The sequence below is a fragment of the Drosophila navojoa genome, chromosome 3 (genome assembly GCF_054131105.1).
Source record: "Drosophila navojoa isolate 15081-1374.11 chromosome 3, UAZ_NAV_1.0, whole genome shotgun sequence".
Lineage (NCBI taxonomy): Eukaryota > Metazoa > Arthropoda > Insecta > Diptera > Drosophilidae > Drosophila > Drosophila navojoa.
The window spans coordinates 15,681,755-15,709,719 of NC_142891.1; the positions used below are offsets into that span (position 1 = coordinate 15,681,755).

Sequence of the window (27,965 nt, forward strand, 5' to 3'; positions counted from 1 at the left end):
GCGCTGCGACAAAGACGCAGTCGGCATTACAAATGAAGAATGACTTGGCTTGACTCAACTCGACTTGACTCGACTTTGACTTTGACGCTGCCGCCGAATTCGAGTCGAACGGCGCCCAAAATGTATCCACAGGAATAGCAACAACAACAACAACAATGAGCATGTGGCGCTTGTGTTGTTTTTCCCGTGGAACATTTTTCCATGCCGTCGCCAACTGTTTGTTGTCAAAAGTGTCGCGGGCTTCCCCCCTTTTCGTTTTTCTTCTGCTTCTGCCTGTATATTGCGTTTGCTTTGCACGTTTCGCTTTTCCATTTCCATTCCCATTGCCATTGCTATTGATTCGTTCATTCATTCAGCTTCTACTTTGTTCGTGTGGCATTCAGTTCCGCTTTGGCTTTTCGGCTATTGCTCGATTTTTATTTCATTTGCAGCCATCCCACAGCCGAATGTCTGAACTTTGGGTCATTTATCAAATTTTCAAAGTCACATTTGGCGTTGTCACGCTTTCGTATTGTTGTTGCCGCCGTTCGCAGCGATCCCATCCCGAAATAGGACCAGAAAAGGAAAGAAATGGTTAAGGAACTCGGCTCTGAGTGGGTCACATAATGAGTCTTAATTTCTGGCTAAAAATGAATGGAAAAAATCGACAACAAAAAATGGAAGGGATAAACAATGGATTAGAGAGCCATTGCGAAAAGTTCTGTGGGATTTCTTACCTGCAAATTGAAATTAAATTTAACCCTTTGAATGACAGATGAACTAAGGAAATGAAACTGTGAAAATGATCTCTTCAATTCAATATATTCGGGTTTTATATATCAAGCATATATTCTTTAAATTATAAAACAAATCGGAGTCGTAAAAACCTTCACATGAGAAACAGTGGAAATGAATGAAATCGAATGTAAAATGGAGAATGACATAAAGCAAACTGAAAGATCATCTAGGGAGCTGTGCATCGAGAATAGTTCAAAGCCGTTGCCATAGCATGTGGAACAGTGGAAATGAAACAAGCATTCTATATTTTATTATGGCAATTAAGCCTTATCTTTAGCCCTATAACTTGGCCATAACAATAAAAATATTTAGACCCCACCCAAAATCTGCCTGCTCCCTAAACAAATTTTATCCCAGCCAAGTTCCGCCTTCCCCTTGCCAACTGCACATGCCTTTGCATTAATTTTAATAACCCAAAGAGCTTCCCTGATTGCGCTACAATGAATAATGGAGCCCGGCGATGGCCAACTTTATCACCTGTGCGCAGCATTTACATAAAGTGCACAACAACAACAGCAACAGAAATGAGCAAAATTATACGGAATATATAAAATTGAGCAACACTGAGGAGCAACAAAGGCGCCGGCCACATTAAATATAGAAGAGGAAGAACCAAAAAACAAAGTATCGCAATAATTTTTAATTTATTGCAGAAATTTCATAAAAATGACAACAACAAGCCGTGAGCCAACACGGACGGGCCAGGAACCGTCTACAAATTATGTTCGCGTGTCGCCCGCCGTGGCATTTTTATGAGCTGCTCTTCCTCGCTGTCACGCATAAATGACACGCGTTAATTACCTCTACGCGCACAGCACGGGGTACCAGGGGGTGCCAGGGGGTGCTGTAGTGCCGGGGGTGGCACCGACTGCAGGCGGCATAGCGTCAACTGCCCGCCTGGCGACAGGAGACAAAGCGAGGCCACAGGTAGATGTCCGCGCTGATGAGCACGGATAGACATAATATTTGTAATTAGTTGACAAGTCACGTAATTGCTTTGCGCTAATTTTTCTTCTTCTTCTTCTTCTTGTTCTCTTAGATTTTTGGCTGAACTACGATTTTTATAAAAAATACGCGCGACGGGTGGCACGACAGGTGACCCAAAAAAAGAGTATATGAGGATAGCTAGAAGCTAATTTGGAAATATAAATATATATAAATTTATCTTAAACATTTTTAATATATTATGTTAAGGCAACAGACAAAATGAATAGAAATTATGTACCTAAAAACTTGTATGTAATATCAACTGAAGAGCTCATGATAAGATTATTATTATATTATAATTAGATTACATTTGAAATTCTAAAAAAATACATATTACACAAAATTTGATAAGCCTTTCCTTTTTGTTTACGTGCCCTTCCGTTCCGCATTTTAATTAATTAAACCTATGCTTATCAACCCAATCCCCGCTATTTCGCTTTTTAATTAATCAACTACAATAATTTCTAAAACTTAATTAGCTAATTGCATTGAATACGCAGCTAAGTTCTTTTTATTTTTCTTTTTTCAAAATTCCCAACTTACATTCAACTGGCATTACAACTCTCTTTCACTGACAATCATCAATCATCAAAACTGCAGCCACTGCAAGATAATCATATTTCAGCCTGGCTGCATTCAGCAGCTCATCAAATAACCCATTAAAACTTGCCAACGCCCGCTCCCTCTACCCCTCCCACTGCATGCGGTCAGTAAACATTTGTTGTGCGCTCTAGTATATATAAAACATATATCATAACCACGATAAAAAAAAAAAAGAGAGAAGCAAAAAAGAGCTGCACTCAAACACTCGAAGTTGATGGACGCGCATATTTGCCTTTCAACTACTACAATGACTCAGTCACTCAGTCATTCATGCAGTCATTCACTCAGTCAGTCAGTCAGTCAGTTAGTCAGTGAGTCGTTCGTTGTCCGCTGGAGTCTTGTGTCAATATTGACGCACAAAATCCTTTTAATTTTTGGAAAATATTCCCATTTTTCAGCAAAGCTTACGCCACGCGTTTTCATCTAATGAAACGCTGAGCAAATAGCCAACTTGGGGTTGGCCGGGTGCGGCATTGGTAAATGTTTTATGGCTCTCGGAGCCAGGAGAGGAGTCTAAGCCTCTAAACTGATTAAGTTTTGATTGCAATTTGCAATTCGATTTTCGTAACTGAAAACTTTGCTCTGCCCGTTCGCCGTTCCTCGTTCGTTCGCCGTTCGTTCGTCTCCACTGAAGTTTTTAATAATAATGTTGGATCATTAATATTTCAATAATACCGTCTGGCTTTGGCAGTCTCTATGTAAAGTAGAGCCAGCCCTCCCAGCCACTCCCTCATTTCTAACCGCCCCTATTGCTGGTGCCTTTGCAGTTGGCTTGTTGCATAATTGACTTTGTCGCTTGCTTTTTCACTTTGGGCTTTGAGCTTTCGGCTTTAGCTGCTATTTGCCATTACTTCTCATTTGTGGCGCTTTCTCTCTCTCTCTCTTTTCTTTCATATATATAGATTGTGTATATATTTATATGTATATATTTTACTAGCTTTTTATGAACATTCGAATGTCCTTTATGCGCTGCCATTGCAGACAGGGTAGCTATGATTTATTATGCGGCTTTTCTTTTCTCTTTCTTTTCTATTAGCCACGTTTTATGCGGCTGCTGCAGAGCCGGTTTTTTTTTCATACTTTTCATTTTCCTTGTTTTTGTACTTGTGGTCCTAAACGCTTAACTTGTCCTTTTCAATTTCGCTGGCAACGGCTGCTGCTGCGTTTTTTCTTAGTTTTTCTCGCTTCTCCTGCAGCTAGCCAGCCAGCACGTGCTCAGACCGCGCACAACTATGTTTTAGCCAGGCTTTCCCTTGTTGCTTCATAAATATTTGTTGTTATTCCTGCTCTGATTTGATGTTTTGCGCGCTCATATTTATTGTAAATATTATTATTTCTTGTTATTAAAAACAAAACGCAAAAAAAGAGGGAAAATTGAGCAAAAGGAGCAACAGCAGCCGCAAGGACCTGCTGTCTTCTACGGCATCCTCCTTTGTGCTCGTCTCTGGCTGCTTCTCATGCACTTTATGGCAAATATTGACAATCATAAATAATTCAATCCATCTTCTTGACAATGCAAAGCCTTTTTGCCCATAACAGGACTTATGAATAAATCTAATTGTTTGAGCATCTGCCACTGGCGAAGCTCTAAATTGTTTGTGTTTAATATCAAGCAAGAATGTCTATAGAAATATTATGTAGTATAAGAAATGCTATAAAGATATTTAAGGTATTGATAAAGTTCTAGTCGGACACTTCTTTTTGAAGCTCATTATCTTTTATAAAATTCTACTTAAATATGCTCGAAATCTTGAAATTTATTTCGCTCATCTATATTATTAAATCAAAGTTATGATTTTCCAAATTTGCGATTAAATTAATTGCTAATTTTATTTGCATTTTATTTTTATATTTTATTTGAAGGGTTTATTAATTTATTTTATTTTAATTATTTTTATTTTATTTTATTTTTTTATTTGTAGCTCATAAATAACTTAAAATATTTATTTATATATATTTTATTCTAGTATTTTATTTCATGTGTTTATTAAGTTATTTTTATTTTATTTTATTTTTTTTGTATTAGTAAAAATAAATGACTTAAAATATTTATTAGTCTCGAATTTGCAGCCCTTTGTCAATCCTTCAACCAACTGCGACCACAATGGTCACAGCATCTGGCCACAAAATTAGTTGTAAGCCACAACAACAAAATAAAGAACAAACGAAAAAGGTTTAAAAATAATGAAATGCAACTTTTTGCACCTTAATGCATATAAAATGTAATTGCAATTGAATATGGCCCAAAACAGAACGCCAAAGCCAGTAGCAGCTGAAGCAGCAGCAGCCAATGAATCAGGCGAGCCAGAAGACCACATAATGAATAAATGATAAGCATGTATAACCGAAACGAAAACAAACAGACAAAGGGAAAACTTAAATACTGAGGAAAAAGGAAAAACTCCAAAAGAATCTGAATAATAAAAGTGCTCGAACAACAACTCCAAAAATAACACAGAAGAAGAAGAGAAACGAGTCAGAGTTTGCCTGAAATTGAATATGCAATTGTAAGAATTTTGTTTCATTTTTTTAATGCTGGAAAAAGCTGAAGTTTCCACAAACGCATTAATTAAATGGCCAACTGGGCGTATGCGTAACACCAAAAAATGATTAAGAGAAAGAGAGAGAGAGGGAGATGGCAAACAAGTGTGAAAAAGACAAACAATCAAATGCATTTTTTTCGCGCTTCAATTAAATTTAATTGCATTTTGAAGGGTCATAAATCTCAAACAGCAGCCAAAACCCAATGAAAACCAAAGAAAAAAGAAGCAACGCAGCAAGTGAAATTTTTGTTGCTGTTGTTGTTGTTGTTATTGTAGCTGTGCAGCGCAACGAATCGCAATATGCAAAGCGAGACAAAACGGGGCTGGCCATTGATTAATGGGGTTAAACGCACAACAACTCAAATGAAGACCCACAACAACAACAAGAACAAGCAGGAAAAGCCAATGAAAATCCAAAATCAATCAAGCAACAAATTACAATGAACAACAGACAACAAATTTGTTGAATTGTAGCCCATAGAGCTTATTAAGGTTGCCTTATGGCTTCCATAACATGAAACCGATCAGCTGTCAAAAACATTTTCCATTCATCTTTTCTTTGCCTTTATCCGCATCATTATGATGGCTGGGCGTTAATTTATTTATTGCTTCGACTGTGCGGCTATCAAAATATTTTTAGAGATATATTTCAAACTCATCCATTTCACAGAGACTCGTCCCCGCCCTTTCTTATTTTCTCTCTCTTTCTCTATCTGCTGTGGCTTGCTGACTTTAAAAAGCAATAATGTGAAATGCTTTCGTCTGTTTAAGGAAAAACTTTACGCAATTCATTTTAATTATTCACGCGACGCCATTGTTAGATTTTACACACACACACACATACACACACTCTACCCATATCAACAACAACAACAACTGTGGAGAAGGGCAGCTTTGTATAGGTGGGGGGCTTTGGCTGCAAGGCGCTTGCCACTTGATTTATTGCCAAGTCTTCTGCCATCTATGGGCTTCTGTATTATGTGATAAGAACATCGAATTGTTATTTATTGCTCTCTCGGTTTAATTTCGAAATTTTTAGATTGAAATTAATTTAAGGCGTACAGAACTTGCGGACACTTTAAGAAGCTTTTAGATAACAGTTAAGCCATGGTTATTTATAGATTAATTTATGGAGAGAAATGAGAGACATGAGTGACTAAATATAAGTATAAAAAAATATACATTAAAAGGGTCGTAAAATTAAATGACAGATAAATAATAATAATATTGTAAATATATATAGAAAAATAATAATCATAATAAAACTTCAACCAGTATATATTAGGTGAAAGAAAAGAATAATACAGGAATGGTTAAATATAAACATAACAAAATTATACATTATTAAAGATGCATAACCACATATAAACGCAATACAATATAATAGCAATCTAATAACAGATATATAATTAATAATCATTTTTAAAATAATTTAAAAAAATTTAAAAACATTTTTTATAATTTATATACCTACACATACATACAATAAATAATATAAAAGTACTTTAAGTGCTTTCAATGGTCTAATTCAGTTAAGTTTTCGGGAAGGTAAACTTTTAACTAACTTATTTCTCTTTTCTTTTCCATGATTTCTTTTATCAACTGATATCTGATATACCACTTTCTGTCATTCCCAACATTTAACAATAGAAAATGCCTCGAATTGCAGTTTATATTCACATTTTCCAACAGGCTGTCTTTGTCCGAGAGACGGACAGTTTCGATGATGGCTGTGCCGATGCCAACTCAATTGCATAATGGAGCCGTATAGCTGAACAGTAAGTGAGCAACATATTGCAATTGCTACTGTCAATAATATGTGCATGTCGATATATCAATAGAGTTCTCATTTCCACACACATTAAAATTGCTGCAGCTTTTACTCATAAATCTTGCACAGCTGCCAAAGGGCTCCGTGTATTGGAGTGGAGCTGTGGGAGCCCAAGGATGGTGTCATGCCAAACAAATGGCAAAATGTTTTTGGCAAACTGCAATTTACTGCTGCACATCGAAGCGATTCTCATCGCTCGTCCCTCTCCCTCTCTCTGTCACTCTCTTTCTCTCGCAGTGCTCGTTGATATTTGCATATTATTCCACTCAAAAGCCAATTGAAATGGAAATGGGAATGGAAATCATTGAGTGCAGGAGGAGCCAGCAAAAAAAGTACTGTTGCAAAACTATATATTCGGTTATTTATTTACTGACTTTTTTAACTTGAAATAAACCAAAGCTGCTATAAAACAATGCCAAAAACATCAAATCCAAAAAAAAAAAGAAGTTTCTCTAGATGAATGTGTTGCTCATGATTGTGCAGTTTCTCTAATGATTGCGCAATCATGCAACTGATTCATGCTGACCCACAAAATCCACCAACTGGAACTGCAATTCGCTTATCTAAACTAAAAAGTAAAAAGTTGACTTGAAGATGCCAAATGATTAGAAGATACCCTGTAAAAAGCTTTCTACTGAGCTGATTTTTGTGTACAAATTTTTCTGGATAAATTCGAATTTTTATATTTCTTATATGACAAAAATAAATGAAGTAAAAAAATAATAATAATATTAATAAATTATTTGAAAATAATTTATTTAATAATTTATCTATATATATATATTTTTTTTTTAATCTGAAGAATAACTACAAAAATTATATAGCAAGAGACAAAAATTAAATTAATAAAATGTTTTTATAGGTATAGAAAAATTTTAATTTAATTTAATATTAGTTTTTAATTGATTATTTGATTTTAATTAATTTTTAGTTAGAATTTTTTAGAGAAAATTATCAAATGATTTAGATGCTGCTTATAATTATTTGTTTCCGTTTGAAGAAATTATTATATTTACGTTATAGTCAAACCATTCCACTGCCATTTTTAACAGAGTATGAACCCAAAAAAGAGAGAAAATAAAATGCCCACAATAGGTAAAATCGAATTTATGGACTGCGATTATTTAGGCAAAGTGTTGCATTGAGCTGGCCATGGGGCATGGAGACTTGAAGTAACAAGAGCCCAGCTCTGGCAGCTTTGTCTGCTGTTAGGTGTGTCCAGCTCTTCAGTAGCGTCAGCTGCAGACTGTGTGGCTGCCACTTAGGAGACGCACGCATGACTGGCAAGTTGGCACGCTCTGGGGCTGCAGAGGCTGCAACAGCCGATCGATGGCACCCACACCCAAGTACAAAGTGTTGCAGGCTATTGTGTCGATACTCTTGTCGGGAAATGTCATTAAAATTGCTCTTCATAAATCACTGGAAAGTCGAAAAGAAACATGTTACACAGCAAAGAGGCAAACCCAGAGGCAGCAGCAGCAGCAACAGCAGCAGCAGCCTCCAAGCCTTCCTCTATAGCCTCATTTTATGGTCCATGAACTATGACGCTGCCAACGTTACAACAGAAACTATAACAGCATCCAAGTCAGGGCCAACAAATGCGTCGTCTGCGTTTGCATTCAGCAACCCATCGACTATGAGGTTTTTGTAGTCAACTTCATCCTCTCCGCTCCCCTCCCCTTCTAAATCACAAACTGCTCCACAGCTTTGCTGAAGTGTAGTTTGATTGGAATCTGAACACACTGAGTGCATTATGATTTCTGAACCGTCTGCAGATTATGTGCACAGACAAAGTGGAGTGAATGGAGCTGAGACAAGCCCGAACTCCGCTCTGTTGGAGCTCTGAGCAGAGTCTGCACCTAATGTGCCAACAACAAAAGATATTGAAAATGTTTCGAGCAATTAAATGAGTCAAGAGGCAATTAAATCCAGCTCGCAGTTAACGTGTGAATATTACAATAACGACAGCCACTGTGGTTAGCTTAATCAAGGAAGGGCAATCTTCGACATTTTAGCAGAGCAAATTTTACTTCAACTTTAATTAAATTTATTGATAATTAGAGGACTGATATGAAAAGCGTGTGCTAGCTATATATTAGAGCTGTTAATAAAAGTTGGGCTAATATATTAACTAAATATGATTATTATACTTCGAATTAAAATTCAGGATATTTTCTTCCCATACTCTGAGAGCTGTATAATAAATTTTTAAATTTATGTGAGAAGCCTGCAGAAGAAACTAGCTAATAATTAACATAATAATGATAATAATTTCAAAAGTTTTGAGCCTGTTTCATTTATAATAATTAATAAAATAAATAATCATTCTACATGTCATCTTTAATTTATTTTTTTTCCAATTAAATGCAATTAATATCTTATACAAATATATTCATTCCATTTAACTTAGCAAAATGTTTAATTTAAGCAACTTCTCTTCGCATGCAAGCATAAGTTTAATACGTTAGCTGAAAGTTAAATAGGCGCCATAAAAGTTGTTTAAGCACACGTATTCCAGCTGGCAGACTCAAATAAAAGCCAAAAAATAGTTTAACCAAGTTTTTGGATGTGCACGTTTCGTTGGAGCTCATCAAAAATGCATCAGTCGAAGCACATTGGCAACACCTTTCTCACATGTGCTACACACATACATATACATACATACATACATATATGTATATATTTCCTTTACTGCCCTGCACTTGCAGCCGAAAGTGTTGGAATAAATGCGAGCAGCTAGCACGAAATTAAATTCAAATGAGGAAAATGCTAGAAAAATACGGTGTGTAACTCACATGAAAGGAAAGTTGGAACGGATGTTTAGAATAGCAGGCGAAATGCCGGGAGAAACTGCATCAATGTGTGCTTTAAGCGAATTAGCGTGCCAAAAACTAAAGAAAGGAAAAGAAAAGAGCAAAAACAAATCGAAGAATCGAACAACAACAAATAGTGTAGGGACATCTCACATGCGACGAGCTGGCTTCGATTTGGCCAAATGGCATGTGTGCAAATTGTCTAATGGGCCAGCCACGGTTCGATCCCCCTCCCGCCCCTCGCGCCATGTTATTCATGAAGTGCAAATTGGCTAAAACGTAAGCAAAGAAAATGTTGTTGCAAAGAAAATTGCCACGAGTCGACACGAATCGAAGATTTGTGTGGCAACGTCTGCTACAGATACTAGAGATACACATACATACATACATGTTGTATTGAGAGGTGCTTGGTGTGAAACATGCGGAAATAACACGAGTTTAAGTGAATTTAGTGAAAGAACACATCAGCAACAAATCAAGAGAGAGAGAAAGATCCAAGAAATGAGAACAAAAATAAAACAACTCGGGAAATTTGTCTCGGGCGGGACCTTCACTTATGTAGTTTGGGGTTAATGTTTGCACATCGATGTTGGTGTTTGTTCTTGTTGTTGTTGTTGCTAGTTGCTCTAGCTGTCTCCCCCTCTCTCTCTCTCTCTCAGTCTGTCTCTGCGGATGGCTTACATGTGGCAGGAAATGGCGAATATAAATCGTCGCGAACACAGCGACGCCAGCTGCGACCATAAACTCTTTGACATTGGACACATTGAGAGGGGAGAGGGGGCGGTTTCAGTTTTTCACACTGAACTTTATCATTGAATGCTGAAAAGCTTAGCTCTTGACAAATTGTCCAGCTGCTGGCAGACAGCGACATGGAAATCATCCAATTTGAGATTATGATGAGCAATTAGCAAAGATTTGCATTGAACGAATTCAATTTGAATAAGACTAATTGACAGAAGCTAAAAAGAATAAAATTTGATTTTATAGCGGACTAACATGAATATAGAAAGCTAATATAAACAAATATACTAGTTATATATTTAAACATTTATTTTAAAAGAGACGATTCATCAAGTAAGAAAGTTTCATAACTTATAAAGCTTATAAAATATTATTCATCAAGTTACATTAACTCTTAATTTAAGTAAATAATTTAAAAAAATAATATTTAAATTAAGTATGAAAATGTATACGAAATATTCTTAAACTGCAGGCTTATAAAATAAATTTGAAGAATATGTCAATAGGAATTTTATAAAATATAATACACTAAATCTCAGCAATAGCTCTCTCTCTCTCTCTCTCTCTCTCTCTCTCTTTCTCTCTTTCTCTCTCTCTCTCCCTCTCTCCCTCTCTATCTCTCGATTGTCGAATATTTTTCCAAATTTCAAGCCGCTTTAATACACTCGTGTTCTTTCTGCAGCTCAATACCAAGAGCTTGTTCATTTGCAGCATGCTGCATGCAACGGCATGAATGCTGCTGCACTTGAGCCGCGACTTCATTAAGTGCTCGGCAATGCGTCTGGTCAAAAGCATTGCGATTAAAATGCAATTGGGCAACAGACGATGCACAGCTGCCCCGAAATATGCGGCCAGTAATGCAGTTCGGTTGCTGCCCAGCAATGCAAACAGCAAGAGAATGCCACATGCAACAGCAACAACAGCAGAGGGCAGCAGGAGGCAGCAGACAGAGAGAATCGGCACAAACGTTGGCAATCATCAACCGCCTTTGGGGGTCGAAATGAGCTCAATGGATGAGCAAGTGAGCAGCAGCCATCTATCTATCTATTCTGTGAGCATTCCCTTCATCTGCTGCTGTATTTGAATTCATTTGTGTAATAAACGCATAATTATGCAGAATAATTGCATTAGCAAGTATGCTGCAGCAGCAGCTCGAAGGACCTAGCCCCATAATTATGTACATAATTTTCGATAATAGCTGCTGCAAATAACAGAGAGCATAAACTAATGCAAGCATGGAAGGGAAATGTGAAATCTTTGCCTTGAGCTCAATTGATTAGAGGCGTCAGGCTAACTAATGAATGAGCCATATCAAATGCTGGCTAACGCACATATTTGGCCAACAGACGCCCGACTATGGGAATCTGCAGTTGTTTGCCAGCACGTATCGGGCTCAGCTGCTGCTGCATTCGCAGGATAAGTGAACAACATTAAATAAACAAACAGACAACAACAACAGTTGCAGCAGCAGCAGCAGCAACACTCACATGAGCAACAATAGTAACAAGAGCAACAGCAAAAGCAACAACAACAATAACGGCTACAGTACTGATGCATTGCGCAGAAATCAACACAGTACAAATGTATAAAGAATTCAGAAAAAATATATATACATACATATATAAAATACACAAATCAGAGCTGCTAAAAGCTTAAATACTCTACTGTCTTTTATACTAATGGTAATAGTTGGACTTCATTCTGATTTATTTTTGTTTTTACTTTAAGTCATAAACAAATAGATATTTAATAATAGAGAACTGTACCCAAAGACCTCAGCATATATCTTATATATATATATATATATATATTTATTTATATATTTGATATGAATATTAAGAAAACCGCTTCAGACCCTACCACGTAAACAGCTAAGATTGCTGACAAATAAAACTCCATAATAGCAATACTCTCTGCAGTTAGAGTATATAGAAGAAAGGGAATCAAAGGCAAAGTGAAATGCTGTATCGTTCGTTTTTCTTGTGTGGATTGTTTGTTATTTGGTTTTTGTGTGTTTCGCTCGCTTTCTCTCTCTCTCTTTCACTCTCTCTGACTGTGTGCTATTGTGTTTGCCGTGCTGTGCCTGAAGTCTGATGCATTTGATAAGCGGCACGTACCGCACGCCAAAAAGTATGCTACACAATTGCTCGTTCGCCTGGCTAAGCCAAGCGGAGGCGAGCTGTTCTCGCAAACGATTCCGACGACTACTTTATTATCTTATATGTAGTAAATGCATGAGAGTTAAACCTAAGCATGGTATATAATGCATTTGTTTGCCACTTACACACACACACACACACACACACAGACTCGTGCTCGCAGTCAGCAGCAGAAACAAAATGGCGGCCGGTACATACCTGCAATGGCAAAGCGAGAAAAATGTTGAAACATTAGTATAGAAATCCTTTTGCTGTTGGCCAGCAATTGCATTAGAATTTAAGATAAGTTTGGGTCTGGGCAAACGCCGTTGCTCGTAGCTGAGCATTTGTATTGTGTTTCCATTTTGAGTTGCTGTGCATGGGCCCCAAAACTTGTTTACCAAAAACTTTATTACAACTTGGCAAACAGTCGTCGCCTTTGTAGTTGCCGACCAGCTCGATGCAAGAGAGTGAGAGAGGGAGAGAGAGAGAGAGGAAACTCTGTTTGCCATATTCGGTTACAATCAGTTGTACTGTTTATTGCCAGGTGTAGCACTACTCTAGTACTATCTGCCTCCAGTTGCTCGCACACATGTTACAATGCGCATTGTACATGGCATTGTGCAACTGGCAACATGGCAAAGGCAAGTGTAGACTTTGTTGTTTCGATCAAAATACATCTCAAAGTAAGTGCGATTGATAGAGCAGAGCCCCAACTGCATGTTGTTTGACTAGAAGTTATACTAAGTAGTTGCGAAATGATTGCAGCAGCAAACTTTTAACGAGAGCAATCCACTAGAAGACCAGAATATTGCTGGAGATTGAATCTAGATAGCTAATAACAAGCAAGTGTCATGTGACTACATAGTACTAAGGCGTATTAGCGTATGTAATCTAAATTGAATTTACTCAAACTGAAGCCAGTCAGCAAAGCTATTCAAATGTAGATATAATGGAATTGTATTAAATAACTTAATAAATCAATAAATATGTAGGAAGCTCCATTAAAGAAATTAATATAAATAAATATTAATTTTAAGGTAAAAGAAAATTTTATAGCTTCCGTAAACGAATGCTTGGTCCTTAAAATCACCAAACAAAGGTAAAAGCATTAAAAAAAAAAATATTTAAAAATTGGCCAAAGTAAACTTTTTATTAGTTTTGTGTTCTCCAATAAAACTTGATTATGCCATAAAAACTTTTAAATAAAAATCTTATGAAGAAATGTCATAAATGCTATAAATCGAAAACTTAAATTAATTAAGTTTTAGCAAGCAACAGGAACCATAAAAATATTTAAATAAAAATCACAAGCGAATTTCATTAATATGTCTTTTAAAAAAATTATTCTTTAATTTCTTTAAGTGCCCTTCGAAATTTTTAAATAAAAATCTTTCAATTGTCATAAATTCAGCAAAGTTATGGTATTTTTTTACGCTTGGTCACTTATCCTTACTCTCGATAATTTTAAGCCTTATATTACATTTACCAACATATTTTTTTTACAATCTTTAAGCTGTGCATCCGCTTTGTCGAGTCATTATCTAACCCGAAAAATTGCTGAGCCATAAAAAATCAATAGATCGAAAATGTCAAAAGTGATTTCCGGCTACCGGTTGTCGAAGCGATTCATTCCAGTCGAGCGTAAAATAATTTCGAAAAATATTTACACACTTCGTGACGAAAGAAGGAAAAAAAAATATGAAGAAAGAAGAAAAAAAGAGCTAATGGGCTAGCCATGTTTTTAGGTATGGTTCAATGAGAAATATATATATATACGTACACATATGTATATGGGAGACACAGAAAATGGCGTACATCAGTGTCAGCTTAGGGTCTCGCCAAGGCATTTGCTGGCCTGGCCAAATCACACAGATCACACACACACATATATACACATATGTATATGTAGCTGCTAAGAGGTAGCATAAATTCCAGACGTCGTCGACGCCCGGGTGATTTGTGTGTTGCATACTCGTAGACCACATCAAGGCTGATGCGAGGTGTGAGCATAAGGAGCCCAAAGGAACCCAAAGGAAGGACTCAGACCCAGGGAGGGCCGGGGTAAGTGTGGGCGGCTCAAGCACACTTGAAGTATGCCCACGCTTGGCAAAAGGTTAAGAAAAAGGATTTGCTCTGGGCCCACTGTCAGCGACAGGGATCACGCTTCACGCCTGCAAAAGACGAGAGGCGAGAGACAAGAGATGTGCGAAGCTACTCCAGCGGCTGAGCAAAACTCGTGGCAAATATGAAAAGTCGCCTGCCAAGTCATTTTCACATTTGAGTCAGGTTAGCCGAGAGAGAGAGAGAGAGAGGGAGAGAGCTCAGCTTGTGGTTTACAGCGCGGTTGCTAGGTGCTTGGGTGGTTGGGTGGACGCGTGTGTGTGGTGGTTGTGGTAGCTGAGTATTCGTCGCATTAGACAGCTGCTGCTGCTGCTGCTGCTGCCGCTGTTGCTGTTGCTACTGCCGCCTCCTGCTTATTTTTTCTTGTTCTTTACTCATATTTTGTTCTGCGTGCGGTTTTTCACTTGTGACAGCCACGTGTAATGCAATTATATTGAGGCAGGTTTTATGTGGCAACTTTTTCACTTTCCTTCCCCAACCACACACGTTTTGCACTCTATGAAATTGATGGCGGATGTGACTCGATCTGATGGCCATGTGCTGTCTTTACCGTTAGTCGTAGACAGCTTCTCAGCTCGACTATTGATGACCCAAAAAGTTGGCAAAGCGACAATCAGCAGATGAAATATTTCTACCTTAAGCTGTAAACTTTTGGAATTTGGGGCTACTGTAGTTGTGTGGGTAATGTGGGCAGCCTTTGTTGATATGAATTTACATGGCAAATGAATTTATATGGCAACAGAAGCAACAAATCTAATTTAAAACTTAAAGTCATACTCTTAAATTCCATTTAGCTCCCACTCCTGGTCGTCTAACCGCAATTACAACGTAGGACAAAGATGCCTTGTCTAAAACACACTTATCGGCCCAGACCCACACACACAGTCACTGCAAGCAGCACAGCAACAGGCAGCAAAGATAATTGCCAAACTTTATTAACGGATACAAAACGAGGCAGCTCCCGGCTGAAAGGAGCAAAAAAGGAGTTTCAAATTGCGCGCCCATGAATATGAAATGAAGTCGACTTCTGGACAAAAACATTGGTGGGCAGCCCGCCCGGCCAGGGGCCCGCTCTGTCTCGGTGTGCTACGTCTGGAGTGCAGCGTCTGGATTTGCTGCCGGTCCCCAGGTATCTCTCTGGCCATTGGGGATTCGGGGGCGCCATAAACAACAATTTATGTGCTTTAATGAAAATTGGTTGAGAGGCGGCTGGCGCTTGGCGTTTTTCGACGGGTCGCAAATAAATTAACTCGCCTTATTTCGAGGGTTGGTCCAGCCCCAAATGCAAATGGTGGGCATGTTGGATATGTTAACACCTCGGACAAATCCCCAGCTCGCCAAAAGAAAGAAAAAACGCACATAAAATACAAATTTTATGCGACGCGCGCGAGACTTGAAAAAGTGCAAATAATTTCAAGAGCTCATAAATTTTCGAGAGCGACACGTGAAATTTGTCAGTCAGGCGGCAATTTTTATGCAAATAGTAAAAGCGGGAAATGAGCGAAAGCGAAATGAGTGCAGGCTCTGGCCCATTCCATTCCGTTCCATCCCATCCCTAGTTTGGCCGTGCAGCGCCGCTCCGGGCTAACAGGCAGGATAACAAAAACGCATATGGAAATTGTATGCAAATTTTTCACTGTGGCCGCAATTTGTAACAAATTTCAACGTGAAATTGTTTGAAAACGCGCACACACACACACGCACGCTTAAGTATAACAGACATCTTTCAGTCTGCTTTGGCTGCGGGCACAAAAACAGAGCATACTTTTTCGGGTGGCCAGCAAACTGAGCAAATTTAATTTGCTGTGCGGCACAAAATCAAATTGCATAAATGTCAATTTCGGTTAACGCGACGGGCACCATGGCACTAATTAGCATATTTATGTGCAAAAAGTGGCAAAGAAATGAAAGAAAACTTCTCAACTGTGCTTAACACAAAGTGCTTTTGTTTTTTCGACTTGGACATCATAGTTACATTGATAAGCAAAAAACTTTGAAGTTTATGCAAATAGTGAAAAGGTTAAGTGGTATAACAGCTGTTAGCTTGTTTCTGATTTAACAGAGAAACTATGAAAAATATTAAGGAGAGTACCTGATAATTGCTAGACAACTGTTAAGAAATTGTGCAATTTAAAAACTGTATTTACTTTTATTTTAAGGTCTAAATAATTTATAAATAAACTAAATAATTTAATATAAAAATTTACAATTCAAATTTTTAATTTTATTCATTTATTTTATTTTATTTTATTTATTTTTTAATTTTAATTTTGGCTTCCTCATCACTTAAAATTGATATTTATATGTATTATTATTTAATTTATTATTTATTATTTTAATTGAATTGGCAAAGGTTTGCCTAATTAATTCTACTAAAAAGATGACCTGTCTCTGTTGTATACCCATTAAAAATGGGAAATCAGGCTAAAATATGTTTGTAAAAATTTACATTATTTAGTATGTAGGATATAATTTTTTAATAGAGCTATATGCTTAAGTAACTCTAACATCATCTGCGGCCCAAGGGCTATGCCTATAGCATGCTCGCAAGTGAAGCACTTGTGCCACAGAAACCATAAAATCCACCCACTGTACAGCACCAATAGAGTGAGCGAAAGAGAGAGGGAGAGAGAGAGCAGTGGTGTGAGGGGCATCGCTAGCAGTAAAGTGCAAAGTCTAATATTCGAAATGCCTGCGAGCAGAGCTGTACTTAAAGTTGTTGGCATCGTTTAAGTAGCGAGCGTTTGAGTTGAGCCACTTTCAACTCAATTTCCGTGGGCAACTGGTGGAAAAGCGCCTTTAAAGCGAGCCCACCGAAACGGAGACTGAGCACGCGAAGCGTCTCGGTGGGCAGTGCTAAACTGCAGCTGGAGCTGACAAAATATTTTGATTACTTTTGCACATTGGCAACACTTCAAAGTGTGCGAAGATAGCACGAGGAGACGCGCTCAAGCATATTTTCAAAATAAATATTATTGTAGTAAAGTTGTCGGCGAATTTGTCGCAAATGATAAGGACACACACACACACAGAGAGAGAGAGACAGACGGACAGACAGAGCCAGCAAAGTCAGCAGAGAGACAGCGAGCAGGAGCCGTGCGGGCAGGAGCAGTCACAATGACAGTGCTTGTCGTTGTCCGAGTCAGGCTGGCTTCTTGGTGCGGCTCCCTTGTCAAGTGCGGAAGTGCAGCCCCGGCGAGTGTCTGCCTGTTGATGACACTTTGATGTTTTGGTCAAAAAACTTGGCCGAAAAACCGAAGAACAAGCAGTCGCTGCAACTTGGACTTTAGCTTAAATGAATATGCAAGCTTGCCCTATATCTGTGTGTGTGTGTGTGTGACTAAGAGCTGGCTATAAACAGCAGCTGCCTGAGCTAGTGTTCCATATCTATAATATACAGCTCTTAAGAGCTGAGCGCATGCACCATAATCAACAGTGCAAGGCCAGCGAACATCATTTGCTGTCATAAAACTTGGCCAAAATGTTTGCCTCTCCCAGTCAGACCCAATCCCAATCCCAGTCCCAGTCCCAGTCCCAGTCCGGTTTTCCCAAAAATTGCTAGCTGTCTGCACTTAATGGAAAATGTCAGTTCGCCTGCAGCGTCAAACGTTTTATTGAAGTTTCCACTGAAGCGTCCAAGTGGCCCCGGCAGCCAACGCTGCGCTACCTTCACTGGCTCTCATATCCTTTTTCATTTTTTCTATCTCTCTCTCTCTCACTCTGTCTCTCTGCTGTGGCCAGCAGAGCTGCGCCCGTTAAATTTAACGAACCGGAAGCGCTAAAAGTGAAGCAGCTCCAAATGGCTTGAGCTGACAACAGAAGGAGACAGAGCTAAATGGAGAGAGAGAGAGAGAGAGAGAGAGAGAGGGAGCTGCTTGCTTGAACTCTTACAAGTGCGGAAATCTGATGATCTGATGAGCAAATTGCACTCACCAAACAGTCAGATGAAATATTATGTATTTTTAATGCGGCTTTCAATTGTGTTTGGATGGTTGTTATGCGGATGAAACATCAAGTTTGCCCCCCACAGCCAAGAAGTCGCTCAAGGATATTAACTGCAAGCAGGAATTGAAAATTGACAGCACAGTTGCCTGGGCAGATTATAGACTCTATGGGATTGAATTGACGGAATTTAAATGGGGGGCGTGGCGCGGTAGTGGCTTGTAGAAGTAGTTGTAAATGTAAAAGTTGCCGGAAATGTATAAAACTTGGCTAAAGTTTGAGCAGACGCAAAACTTTATAAATAATTTAGATTCAATTAAATTAATGGACAAGCTGGCTTTCATTTATCGTACATTACATGAAGTTAAGATATAATTATTTATTAAAATATTTTTAATATATAATATAATAATAATAATTTTAAATATATATGAATATCAATTTATTTATATAAATTTCTATATAAATATTTTATAAAGAAAGTTTATTAATAAATAAAATCTATATAAAATATGAATTATTATTTTTTTAAAGGATTAAATTTACAATAAAAAACTAAAAGAAAAATATTATAGCAAGTCAGGAAAAACTTGTCACTACACTGCTCAAAAAAATGTAAGGCAGCAACGCTTCGTCTAGCATTTATTCATTCCTGTAAGATTCGCTGAGAGAATCGAACCAAATTTTACTAAAGTGAATTATTTTTTACGCATTTAAATCTTAATAAGTTTTTTTTTTTACTATTTGAATTTTTCGAATTTTTGTAATTTGTTTAAATAATGAATACCAAAATTAAACAATCGAAGGAAATCATATCAAAATTGCCGACTGAATCAAGTTCCCATAGAATGGACGGTGAGAAAAAGATTTTTAGCTCGATGTTCGAGATCTATGGGCGTGTACAGGGTAAGTACATTCATTAATAAGAGAATAAATATATTAATAATATATTTTCTTAGGCGTATATTTTCGTAAGGTAAGTGGACGTTAAATAAAAAACATTTAGGTTGATATTGAAAGCAATCTCTTCTGGCTGTGAAGCACACACAAATCAAGGCCAAGCAGCTTGGACTGAATGGCTGGTGCATGAATACCCAGGAAGGCACCGTTAAGGGAATTATGGAAGGACCACAAGACATGCTATCCGAGATGTGAGCACTGCTACTATATATAATAGTTTGATTCCGTTCATTAATTTCTGTTAACTTTGACAGGCGCTTGTGGCTGCAGCACAAGGGCAGTCCACGTTCCATAATTGAAAAAGCCGTCTTCACGCCTTTCGAGCCCATCCCCAATCACAATTACCACACTTTTTCAATCAAACGTTAAGCATTGGCTCAACCCACTTCTACTGAATAAAGACAAGACTAAATGTTACTAAATCATATATGTGTATATATATTGGGATCTGCCTTGGCGGTATTACGAGGCATGTAACACATGTTGGATGCGCGACGTACGTGCTGTCACGTCTCCTCTCTCTCCTTTCTGGGGCGTGGCAAGCAACTTTTGTTGCCACCATTATATGTCCCAGTATGTGCAATTGCCAAGCCACAAAATGGCCAAAGTTGGCCAACAGAAAGCGGCAAAAAAGAAGTATGAAAGTTTTCAGATCCGCAACAGCAGCTTGGGGAATTGGCTCGACAATATTGGCACGTGTCGCAGCTCGTAGAACGCGCCATTTGTCGTCCAATTAGCCAGCTCTGGAGCGCGGCTATTCGAAATAATAGAACGTATTTTCGTTCTAAACAATTTCCACACAGTATTTGTCAAAAAAAAAAAAATATATATATATATAAACACAACGCAAAAATTGTCGCAACAATTTCAATTTATTTGTCGCGGCCATCAAAAAAATTTTTGCGCCTCTCTCTCTCTATCTCTCTCTCTCTCTCTCTCTGGGCTCTAAAGCTGGTCAAAAGTTTGCGCCACTTTTGCCAATTTAGCAGCAAATATTGTTGTTGCACGCCCCCAGCCCCCGGGCTCCGGGCCAACGGGACCCTCGTGCATAAAAGCAAAAACAAAATTTGCATAAATAAATAAAAGTTGCAGACTTTGAAATGTAACAGTTGGCGCTTGACTGCAATTAAAATCGGCCGCGCACAATTTGAAAGCCTGAAACTCCCCTCGGGTTTGTTTTTATAGCAGCGAATATTGCCCTGACTTCAGTTGTCGTTGTTGTTGCTTTGCTTTTGCTTTTGTTTTTGTTTTCGTTTGGCTGGCTAACTGGCACTTTATAATAAACTGTTAAAACCGCAAAAATTGCAACAAAAGCGCTTGCCAGCTGACCAGACTGCTGCAGCGCTTGACAAGCAGCAGAGTAGTTGCCTGCCGTGCCACACACACACACACACACACACACACACACACACACACACACACACACAGCAAAACAGATTCGCATAAATTTGGACAAAAACTACATTTATGGGAGTTTTCGTGAAACTTTTTGTGCTGGCAGCACTGCATGGAAATTTATATATATATTTTAATAAGTTTCATATTTGTAAAAAAGTAATTTGATTATTTTATATATAATATGAAGTCATATGCAATAATATACTTTATTGATTACGTATATAAATTTAAATATATATTTAAATATATATAGACATCTGTTCTAATACTCATACGAGTCTGTTCCTATGTATTCTACACGATCTCAAGATTGTCCCGTTCAACCAACTAAGGGCGTGGCTGAACGAAAAATGTATTTGTTCATATCGTGGCAAATCGAATGTAACTCTATCAAAATTTAGTCGTTGACGCCCGACTGCAAAGTTCTTACTTATTTTAACTGTATGACAGATCTACATTGCCCAACGCTTTATCGATTCAAATAAATTTGCCCTGAAATTAAATCAAATTAATTTTTTGATACCCAAAACAATTCTGCTGTGATGAACATTTTTATTTATTTTTAATAAGTTTCATATATTTTTCTTCCACTGCACTAAGCTTTATAATTGCTTTATATTGCGAAATAATAAATATATCTTTATTTTATTTTTATACTCCATTTTTTTGGTACACAAAAGCAAAATTTATTGCAAAAAATGTTAAATCCACATTTACATGACCTAAAAAGAATCAGATGAATTTATTTTTCCAGCTGCACAATTATAAAGCACACAGAATGGTAATTGAAAAACAAATATCTATAATTAAGTTTGTAGGTGAAAAAGTTTATTATAAACCAATAAAATGACGAAATTCAAAAACAGAATGAAAGTCGAGAATCTGCCGAATATTTGTGAATCCAGTCTATCGAGACATAACACTAGAGAGGTATTTTTTACGAATCGAATACTTGCTGCTGTTGGCTGGGATGGCGATAGTAAACGACTTGTCGAGGCCTCATATCCCTAACGATCTCACGCTGCAGCAGCTGCTTGTATAGCAACATTTTGCGTTTGGTTTCTGGGCTGCCAGCAGCGGAGCTGAATTGTAGAACTGAGCTCTTGACCTTTGACCTTTGAGCAGTTGAAATTGATATCGTAAATACATAATATATCTACTCGACGGACTTACTGCTTTTCGTTAGGCATTTTGAGAGCCTCGAATCTGTATATTGGTTTTTAGATTTTTCGAATTTCTTTCAGGCTTAGTTGACTTGTTAAAATTTTCATAGAAACTGGTTGCTCGGCCAAGGCAAGGCAAAGCCAACGCAGATTTATGGCATTTGTTTCATAGGCTACTCTAGCATTATCTCGCCTCGCCGAGCAGCACACATAAACATGCCACAGCAATTATCGCAAATACACGCTAATCGCACCACGTTCCTCTGCACTCAATTAAATAACCTTTGACCTCGTTACGTGCATTTCCTAAAACACGTCACGGGCACTTTAAACGGAAAGCTGCAATCGAGAGTGGAATAGATACCCTGTAAACAGCTTTATTATCCAGAAAAAAATGTTTTTATATTTAATATAAATATTCACATATTATTAAAATATATAAAAAATTTTACTATATATATGAAATGGTCTTTGAAAATATTAAATTTTAATATACAGATATATATTCTAAGGACTGGAAAGGCTTTAACAACTGCTTAAAGTATAGATATTCACTTCTTTGATTTTCGTTTATAATTCTTTGTATTTTAGATATTATTTTTTTTTTATTTATTTATTTTCTTTTTTATTATATTTATTTATTTTATTTATTTATTTATTTTTTTTTATTATTATATTTTTTTGTGTATTTATTTATTTATTTTATTTATTTATTTATTTATTTTCTTTTTTATTTTATTTATTTATTTTATTTTTTCTAATTTATTAATTTATTTATTTATTTATTTTTTTTATTTTTTTATTTTTTTTTTTTGTTTATGTCTTTTATTTAAAACCACTTTTAAACTTCATTTTATTTTCCAATTTTGTAAAATTTCATCTTCTAATATTTTTGAAAAATATGAAATATGCGCAGGGTATCAGGCACAAAATGAAGTCATTTAATTTCGTAATTTGTATTTGGGATTCTAAACAGGCAAACGGCAACGCGGCACGCAAATAGATAAAACGCAGCCGACAAACCAGCGGAAGGCGAGGGCTCCTGAAATATATACATCGAGAGAGAAAGAGACAGCGAAAAAGGGATGGGGCCAAAATATAGTGTCGATAATCAATTCCGTTTTCCGGCTGATGCTTGATTTGTTCCTGTACGTCGTTGTTGCCGTTACGTGCGTGACCCAAAATATATACATGTGTATGTATGTATGTATGTATATGCATCAATATTTTCAGAAAAACAAAATATGCATAACATTATTGTAATCATATTGAGGCAGCGCCCTACGCTGCGCGGATTAGCTGCCGCCGCGAGGAGGCGGCTGGGCGTGGCAGGGCATGCATGCATGCTCGGCTGTTAACTGAAATGTTGTTGCCGGTTTTAGCTTTATTTTCGAATGCTTGCGTGCTCGTCGCTTGCATGTGGCATGGCAAAAGGTTCCATTAGTGTTGATAACGAGTTCATTGGCACATTGATGCCTATTGATTATCGAACTAACGAAATAACGGTTAATGTGTCGCCCCCAACTAGCCGTTGAAACATTTGTTCGGGCTTAAATGGAATTCACAATTGAATAATGACAGCCAATTTTGTGGCTCAGTTGGGTCAACTATGCCAATGAATATTTATGTATATTGTTTTGATAATATGACGGGCTTTAGACTACAATTAGCATGTAGTTGTATATTATTTATAATGCGGTCAATGACCAATGGGACATTCATGTGTATAAGATAAGAGAAATGAGATGTTTGGTTTATGAAATATGCAAAGCAAAATGATTTACGAATTATTGTTTTATGAAATATTTATGTGTTTGATGCTGCCTCGATTTAAAACTCTTGAAATATTTTGAATGATTTTGCACTAAAAGTAAAAATTTATGAATTTAAAATTGTCTGTCACCGAAAAAAATGTCAAAACTTTATAAAATGCGCGACAAAAAACTTGTCACACACAAAGCCCATAATTAAAATATACATTTTTAATGACCATTTTTTGCATGCAGTTTTATAGCTAAAAAAAAAGAAAAAAATGGCATGCCTGTAAACAAAAACAGTTCCAATTAAAATATAACAAACAGGAATGTATCTAATAATAATCGATATGGCCAGATTGAAAAGGTTTTTATATTTTTTTGTAAAGTTACGAATAGGTTTAAAAAAGTATATAACATCTGATGGACATTTTAAATTGCTTAAAAAAAGAAACGCTTAAATTCATCTGCATTTGCAGCAGAGATTACGAATGTAAAAGAAATTCAGTCAAATTTAATATGTAGAATACTAAAAATATATATTAAATAAATATTTTGCAAATGTTTTTTTTTTTTGCATGCTCAGCTTGTTTCCTGCTACCAAAAGCCAATATCAAGCTCTGAACTTCAATTGAAGTCACAAAGCTGCGACTTATTCGCCGGATTGTCTCTGGGCGAGAGCACAGAGTCCCACAGAGTCTCTGCCCTGGCTGGCAGCTTATTACAAATGCAGACCATGTTCGACGCGCAATGCCGAGCTGAGCAAAGCCGTGCAGACTGCAACCAAATCTCAGTCTAAGGCACTTGCCAAGGCTTAGACTTTTCCGGCATTGGCCACAGCTGCGCTGGTCTGAGAGACGAGACGAGTGCATGGAGTCTAGACGCAAAGCCATTTGGCCACAACTGTCAGAATTGGCTTGGGCCAAAACGTAGCATGATGAACTCTGCCAAAAATCTACAGCAATATAAATATATATATATATATTTTCGAGTGTATACATATACATTTTTTTTTTTCAGCAAATTTCTATACACTATAGCGCGCTAATTTGGTATGCATGCAACAAGCGACACGTTGTGGCTCTCTGCCACGCCCACATCGTTGCCGCATGCAGCTTGCATGTTTATTCGCCATGTTGCGTGCCAATTTGATAAATGTCGCATTTGATTAGCGGGCCCAAAAAACCCTCCAGCCCCGCCCACTCTTAGCCACACTCTCTCAACCCCGCCAACGAGTGGTTTGCATGCGCGGCAATTGAGAAATTTATACAACGCAAACTTTGGCAAACTTTGCATAGTAAATAGGCGTGCGATAAGAATACACGGAAACGCGGAAAATCTTGTTTTGTTTAACAGTTTATGGCATACCGAAAGGCGCGCTAACGGAATGCGATCCGTACAAAACTTTTGTTTGGCTGCGGCCCCTTGGAAACTTGTTATGGCCAAATATTTTTCGAATTTTATTTACCAGCTTTGATTTGTTCGCGCAGAGTGCGAGACGCTAACCCAAAATGCCAAAAGGGCAAAGGCCAAAAGGCAAAAGGGCAAAGTGGCCAAAAAGTTTTGTGGCTTTGAAGATTTGAAGTTGCGTGGAAAGGGATGCCTTTGGACCTCGGCATACAGCAAATGCCACTTGCATGCCGCGCTCTTTAATTTGTTGTTTCGGGCTCCTAATTGGCCATGGGATAGTATTTCATATTTGAAATGTCTAACATGACAAAAGCATGAATGTGAGAGCTAAACCAGATATGGAGCATGTCGAAAGGGAAAAAGGGTTTGTATGTAAACCTGTTGTAAAGGAAGTGTTTTCGGTTGCCTACAAAGCCCACTCCTCTTTCATTTGTCACTGATGTTTAAGAATACATTTATTAAAGAAAGATATAAATTTTAGAAGAGGCTTATAAATTATCAGACATACATAAATTTTAGGAAGAATTAAATTAATTATTTATTCTTAATTCATTATTAAATATATATAAATTGAGTGGATCGAAAGAATGATTGAATCGAAGAATTATTAATTTAATAATAATATAATAAATTAATAATTCATAGTATAAATTTTAGAAGAATTAAAAAAAATAATAATAATAATACAAATTGATTTATCCAATATAATTCAAATAATTTATATATTTATTTATATAAACATATAATTTTTTAAATAATATTAATTTGATTTATTATTTTATTTTTATTTTACAAAATCCTATACTCTCAAATAAGACTTTTATGTTTTTTCTTTTATTTATTTACTATTCATAGAATATTTACAGATTGGCTGTGTGCTAGCTTTTAGCGAGCTTGATCAAAACAAAAATGAACAAAAGATATGCAAATCAAATGAAAAATTGCATATCTTTGAAGTTTTAGTTTGGGTGGAAATAGTCTGAAGACGAGTCAAACCAAATAATTATGAAAGAAATCTATATTCAAATGTATTGCCTATACATTGAAGAGAATTTTCTGCTTCAAGACTTCAATAAAAAGGAATAAATTTTAATCAATAGCGAACATTAAATATTAAAAGATATCTACAGAAAATATATAGTAAATAAGTAAAAACTTTTGTATGCCAGCAACTATTATAAAAATCTCATGCATCTTAATCCGTCTTACTGCAAGTCGCTCAGATACTTGCAGCAACTGCAGCAACATAAGCCAAACTTTAACAACAAACAAAAACAAAGCATAATTTCTGAACAACTCTTGTGGCAGCCAACCGAGCGAAAGGCCAACTTAAAGCAAACCAGGCCAAGTTGGGATATTACCAACAGCAAGAAAACAATGAAATTCGACTAGAGCAGAGCAAAGGCTAAAAGACAATGCGAAACTTGGTCAGCCAAATTAGCCTGCAAATAAAACAAAACTCAATTAGTTATGCGTACTTTTTGTGGCAAGTCGTGGCTGATGCTGCTGCTGCTACTGTTACCTCGTCTGTTGTTGCTGTTGCTGTTGTAGTCTCATTAATATTAACAGGATGCGCCACGCCCAAGTGCAAAGCACTTTTTTTTTTGTAATTTTAATGAAGCTGCAACAACAACAAGCCAATACGCCCAATGGTATGCAACAGTGTTCTTGGCTTAAATTTGTGCCACTTCTGTTTTGCATGTTGCTGCCCCACAGCTGCCGCTGCCGCTGCCGCTGACCCAAATACCTGTCCAGTCGAGTACACTCGTCCTGTATATATATAAATACAAATTTCCATTGTTTCAGCATTATAATTTATGCCAAAGTGCCGGAATGGCAGAGAGAAGTCAAAGCGAAGGCAGCCAAGTGCACATAGATTCCACTTTTTTACAAGTTTCCACTCACATAAATAACGTTTTGCTGATTTTCCAATAAAATTTAAATGTGAAAAAAATATATACAGCATGTGCAATGAAAAATTGTGCTAACTTGAAAAGGAATATATATTTTTGTAGCGGTATAAAATAACAGGCGGCTAACACTATTTTCTTTGAAAAACAATTTGTTTAAAATACAATATATTTTTATAATTATACGATTTAATATATAATTCAATAATATTTAAGTAATATTTTCTTTTACTCTAATATAAAAAAAATACATTTTTTTTTGTTTACTTTATATAAACAATTATTATTGTATATAATTTTTCTTTTATTGAGTTATTTATTTATTTTTATTTCATTATATTATTATTATTATCATTTATAACTTCATTTTTTCCGCTGCTTTTATTTATTTTATTTTTTTATTTTCTTCAGTATAGTTTTTATATTTTTAATCATGTTTATTTAATTTTTTACATATTAATTTTTATTGTTTATTTATTTATTTATTTTTTTATTTTTATTTTATTTAATAATTATTTAAAATATATATTTCATTTATTATTTTTAAATCATTTATATATGCATATTTTATTATAATTTCAAATGGTTTATTTTTTCTATTTTCGATCAATCTGCTTCAACAAACTTATCAATCCATTTTCGCTTTAATCTTTTTAAGCATCTCAATTAATCTCTGCAAATTCAATTGATTTTTAGAGTTCCAATTGTCTGAGCTTTACTGAAGAGCATCTTCTAATTTATCTTTTCCAACATTTCCCTCTTACTACACAACAACATAAAGCAGCCCGTTTACCACCTTTTGTTTTGCCAAGTAAACCCAACGCACATTGTTGTCCTTTGGATTTCTTTTAGAATTTCTATATACACGTAT

The 27,965-nt window shown here is 36.5% G+C and overlaps 3 protein-coding genes across 4 annotated transcripts in view; 1 reads left to right on the plus strand and 2 right to left on the minus strand.

Moving 5' to 3' along the window:
* The window catches only part of Trim9 (E3 ubiquitin-protein ligase Trim9), a 114,573-nt gene that overhangs the window by 37,027 nt on the left and 49,581 nt on the right, over positions 1–27,965 (minus strand). The gene's annotated exons all lie outside the window — the stretch shown is intronic.
* LOC108658771 (acylphosphatase-2) lies at positions 19,126–19,881 on the plus strand. The gene is made up of 4 exons (XM_018111422.3): positions 19,126–19,405; positions 19,459–19,475; positions 19,541–19,650; positions 19,714–19,881. The coding sequence occupies exons 1-4, from the start codon at positions 19,279–19,281 to the stop codon at positions 19,826–19,828; spliced, it is 369 nt and encodes a 122-aa protein (XP_017966911.1). The 5' UTR covers positions 19,126–19,278; the 3' UTR covers positions 19,829–19,881.
* LOC115562246 (uncharacterized) lies at positions 21,660–22,189 on the minus strand. The gene is made up of 2 exons (XM_030383335.2): positions 22,031–22,189; positions 21,660–21,972 (listed from the first exon to the last, which is right to left on the minus strand). Exons 1-2 carry the CDS (start codon positions 22,045–22,047, stop codon positions 21,795–21,797), a joined length of 195 nt encoding a protein of 64 aa, XP_030239195.1. The 5' UTR covers positions 22,048–22,189; the 3' UTR covers positions 21,660–21,794.

What these genes read in the sequence shown, in the direction of transcription:
- LOC108658771 (XM_018111422.3), top strand. Translation starts at nt 19,279, where the DNA reads ATGAATACCAAAATTAAACAATCGAAGGAAATCATATCAAAATTGCCG. An exon ending in CAAGACATGCTATCCGAGAT is followed by an intron (nt 19,651 to 19,713) that starts GTGAGCACTGCT and finishes TAACTTTGACAG; the next exon opens with GCGCTTGTGGCTGCAGCACA.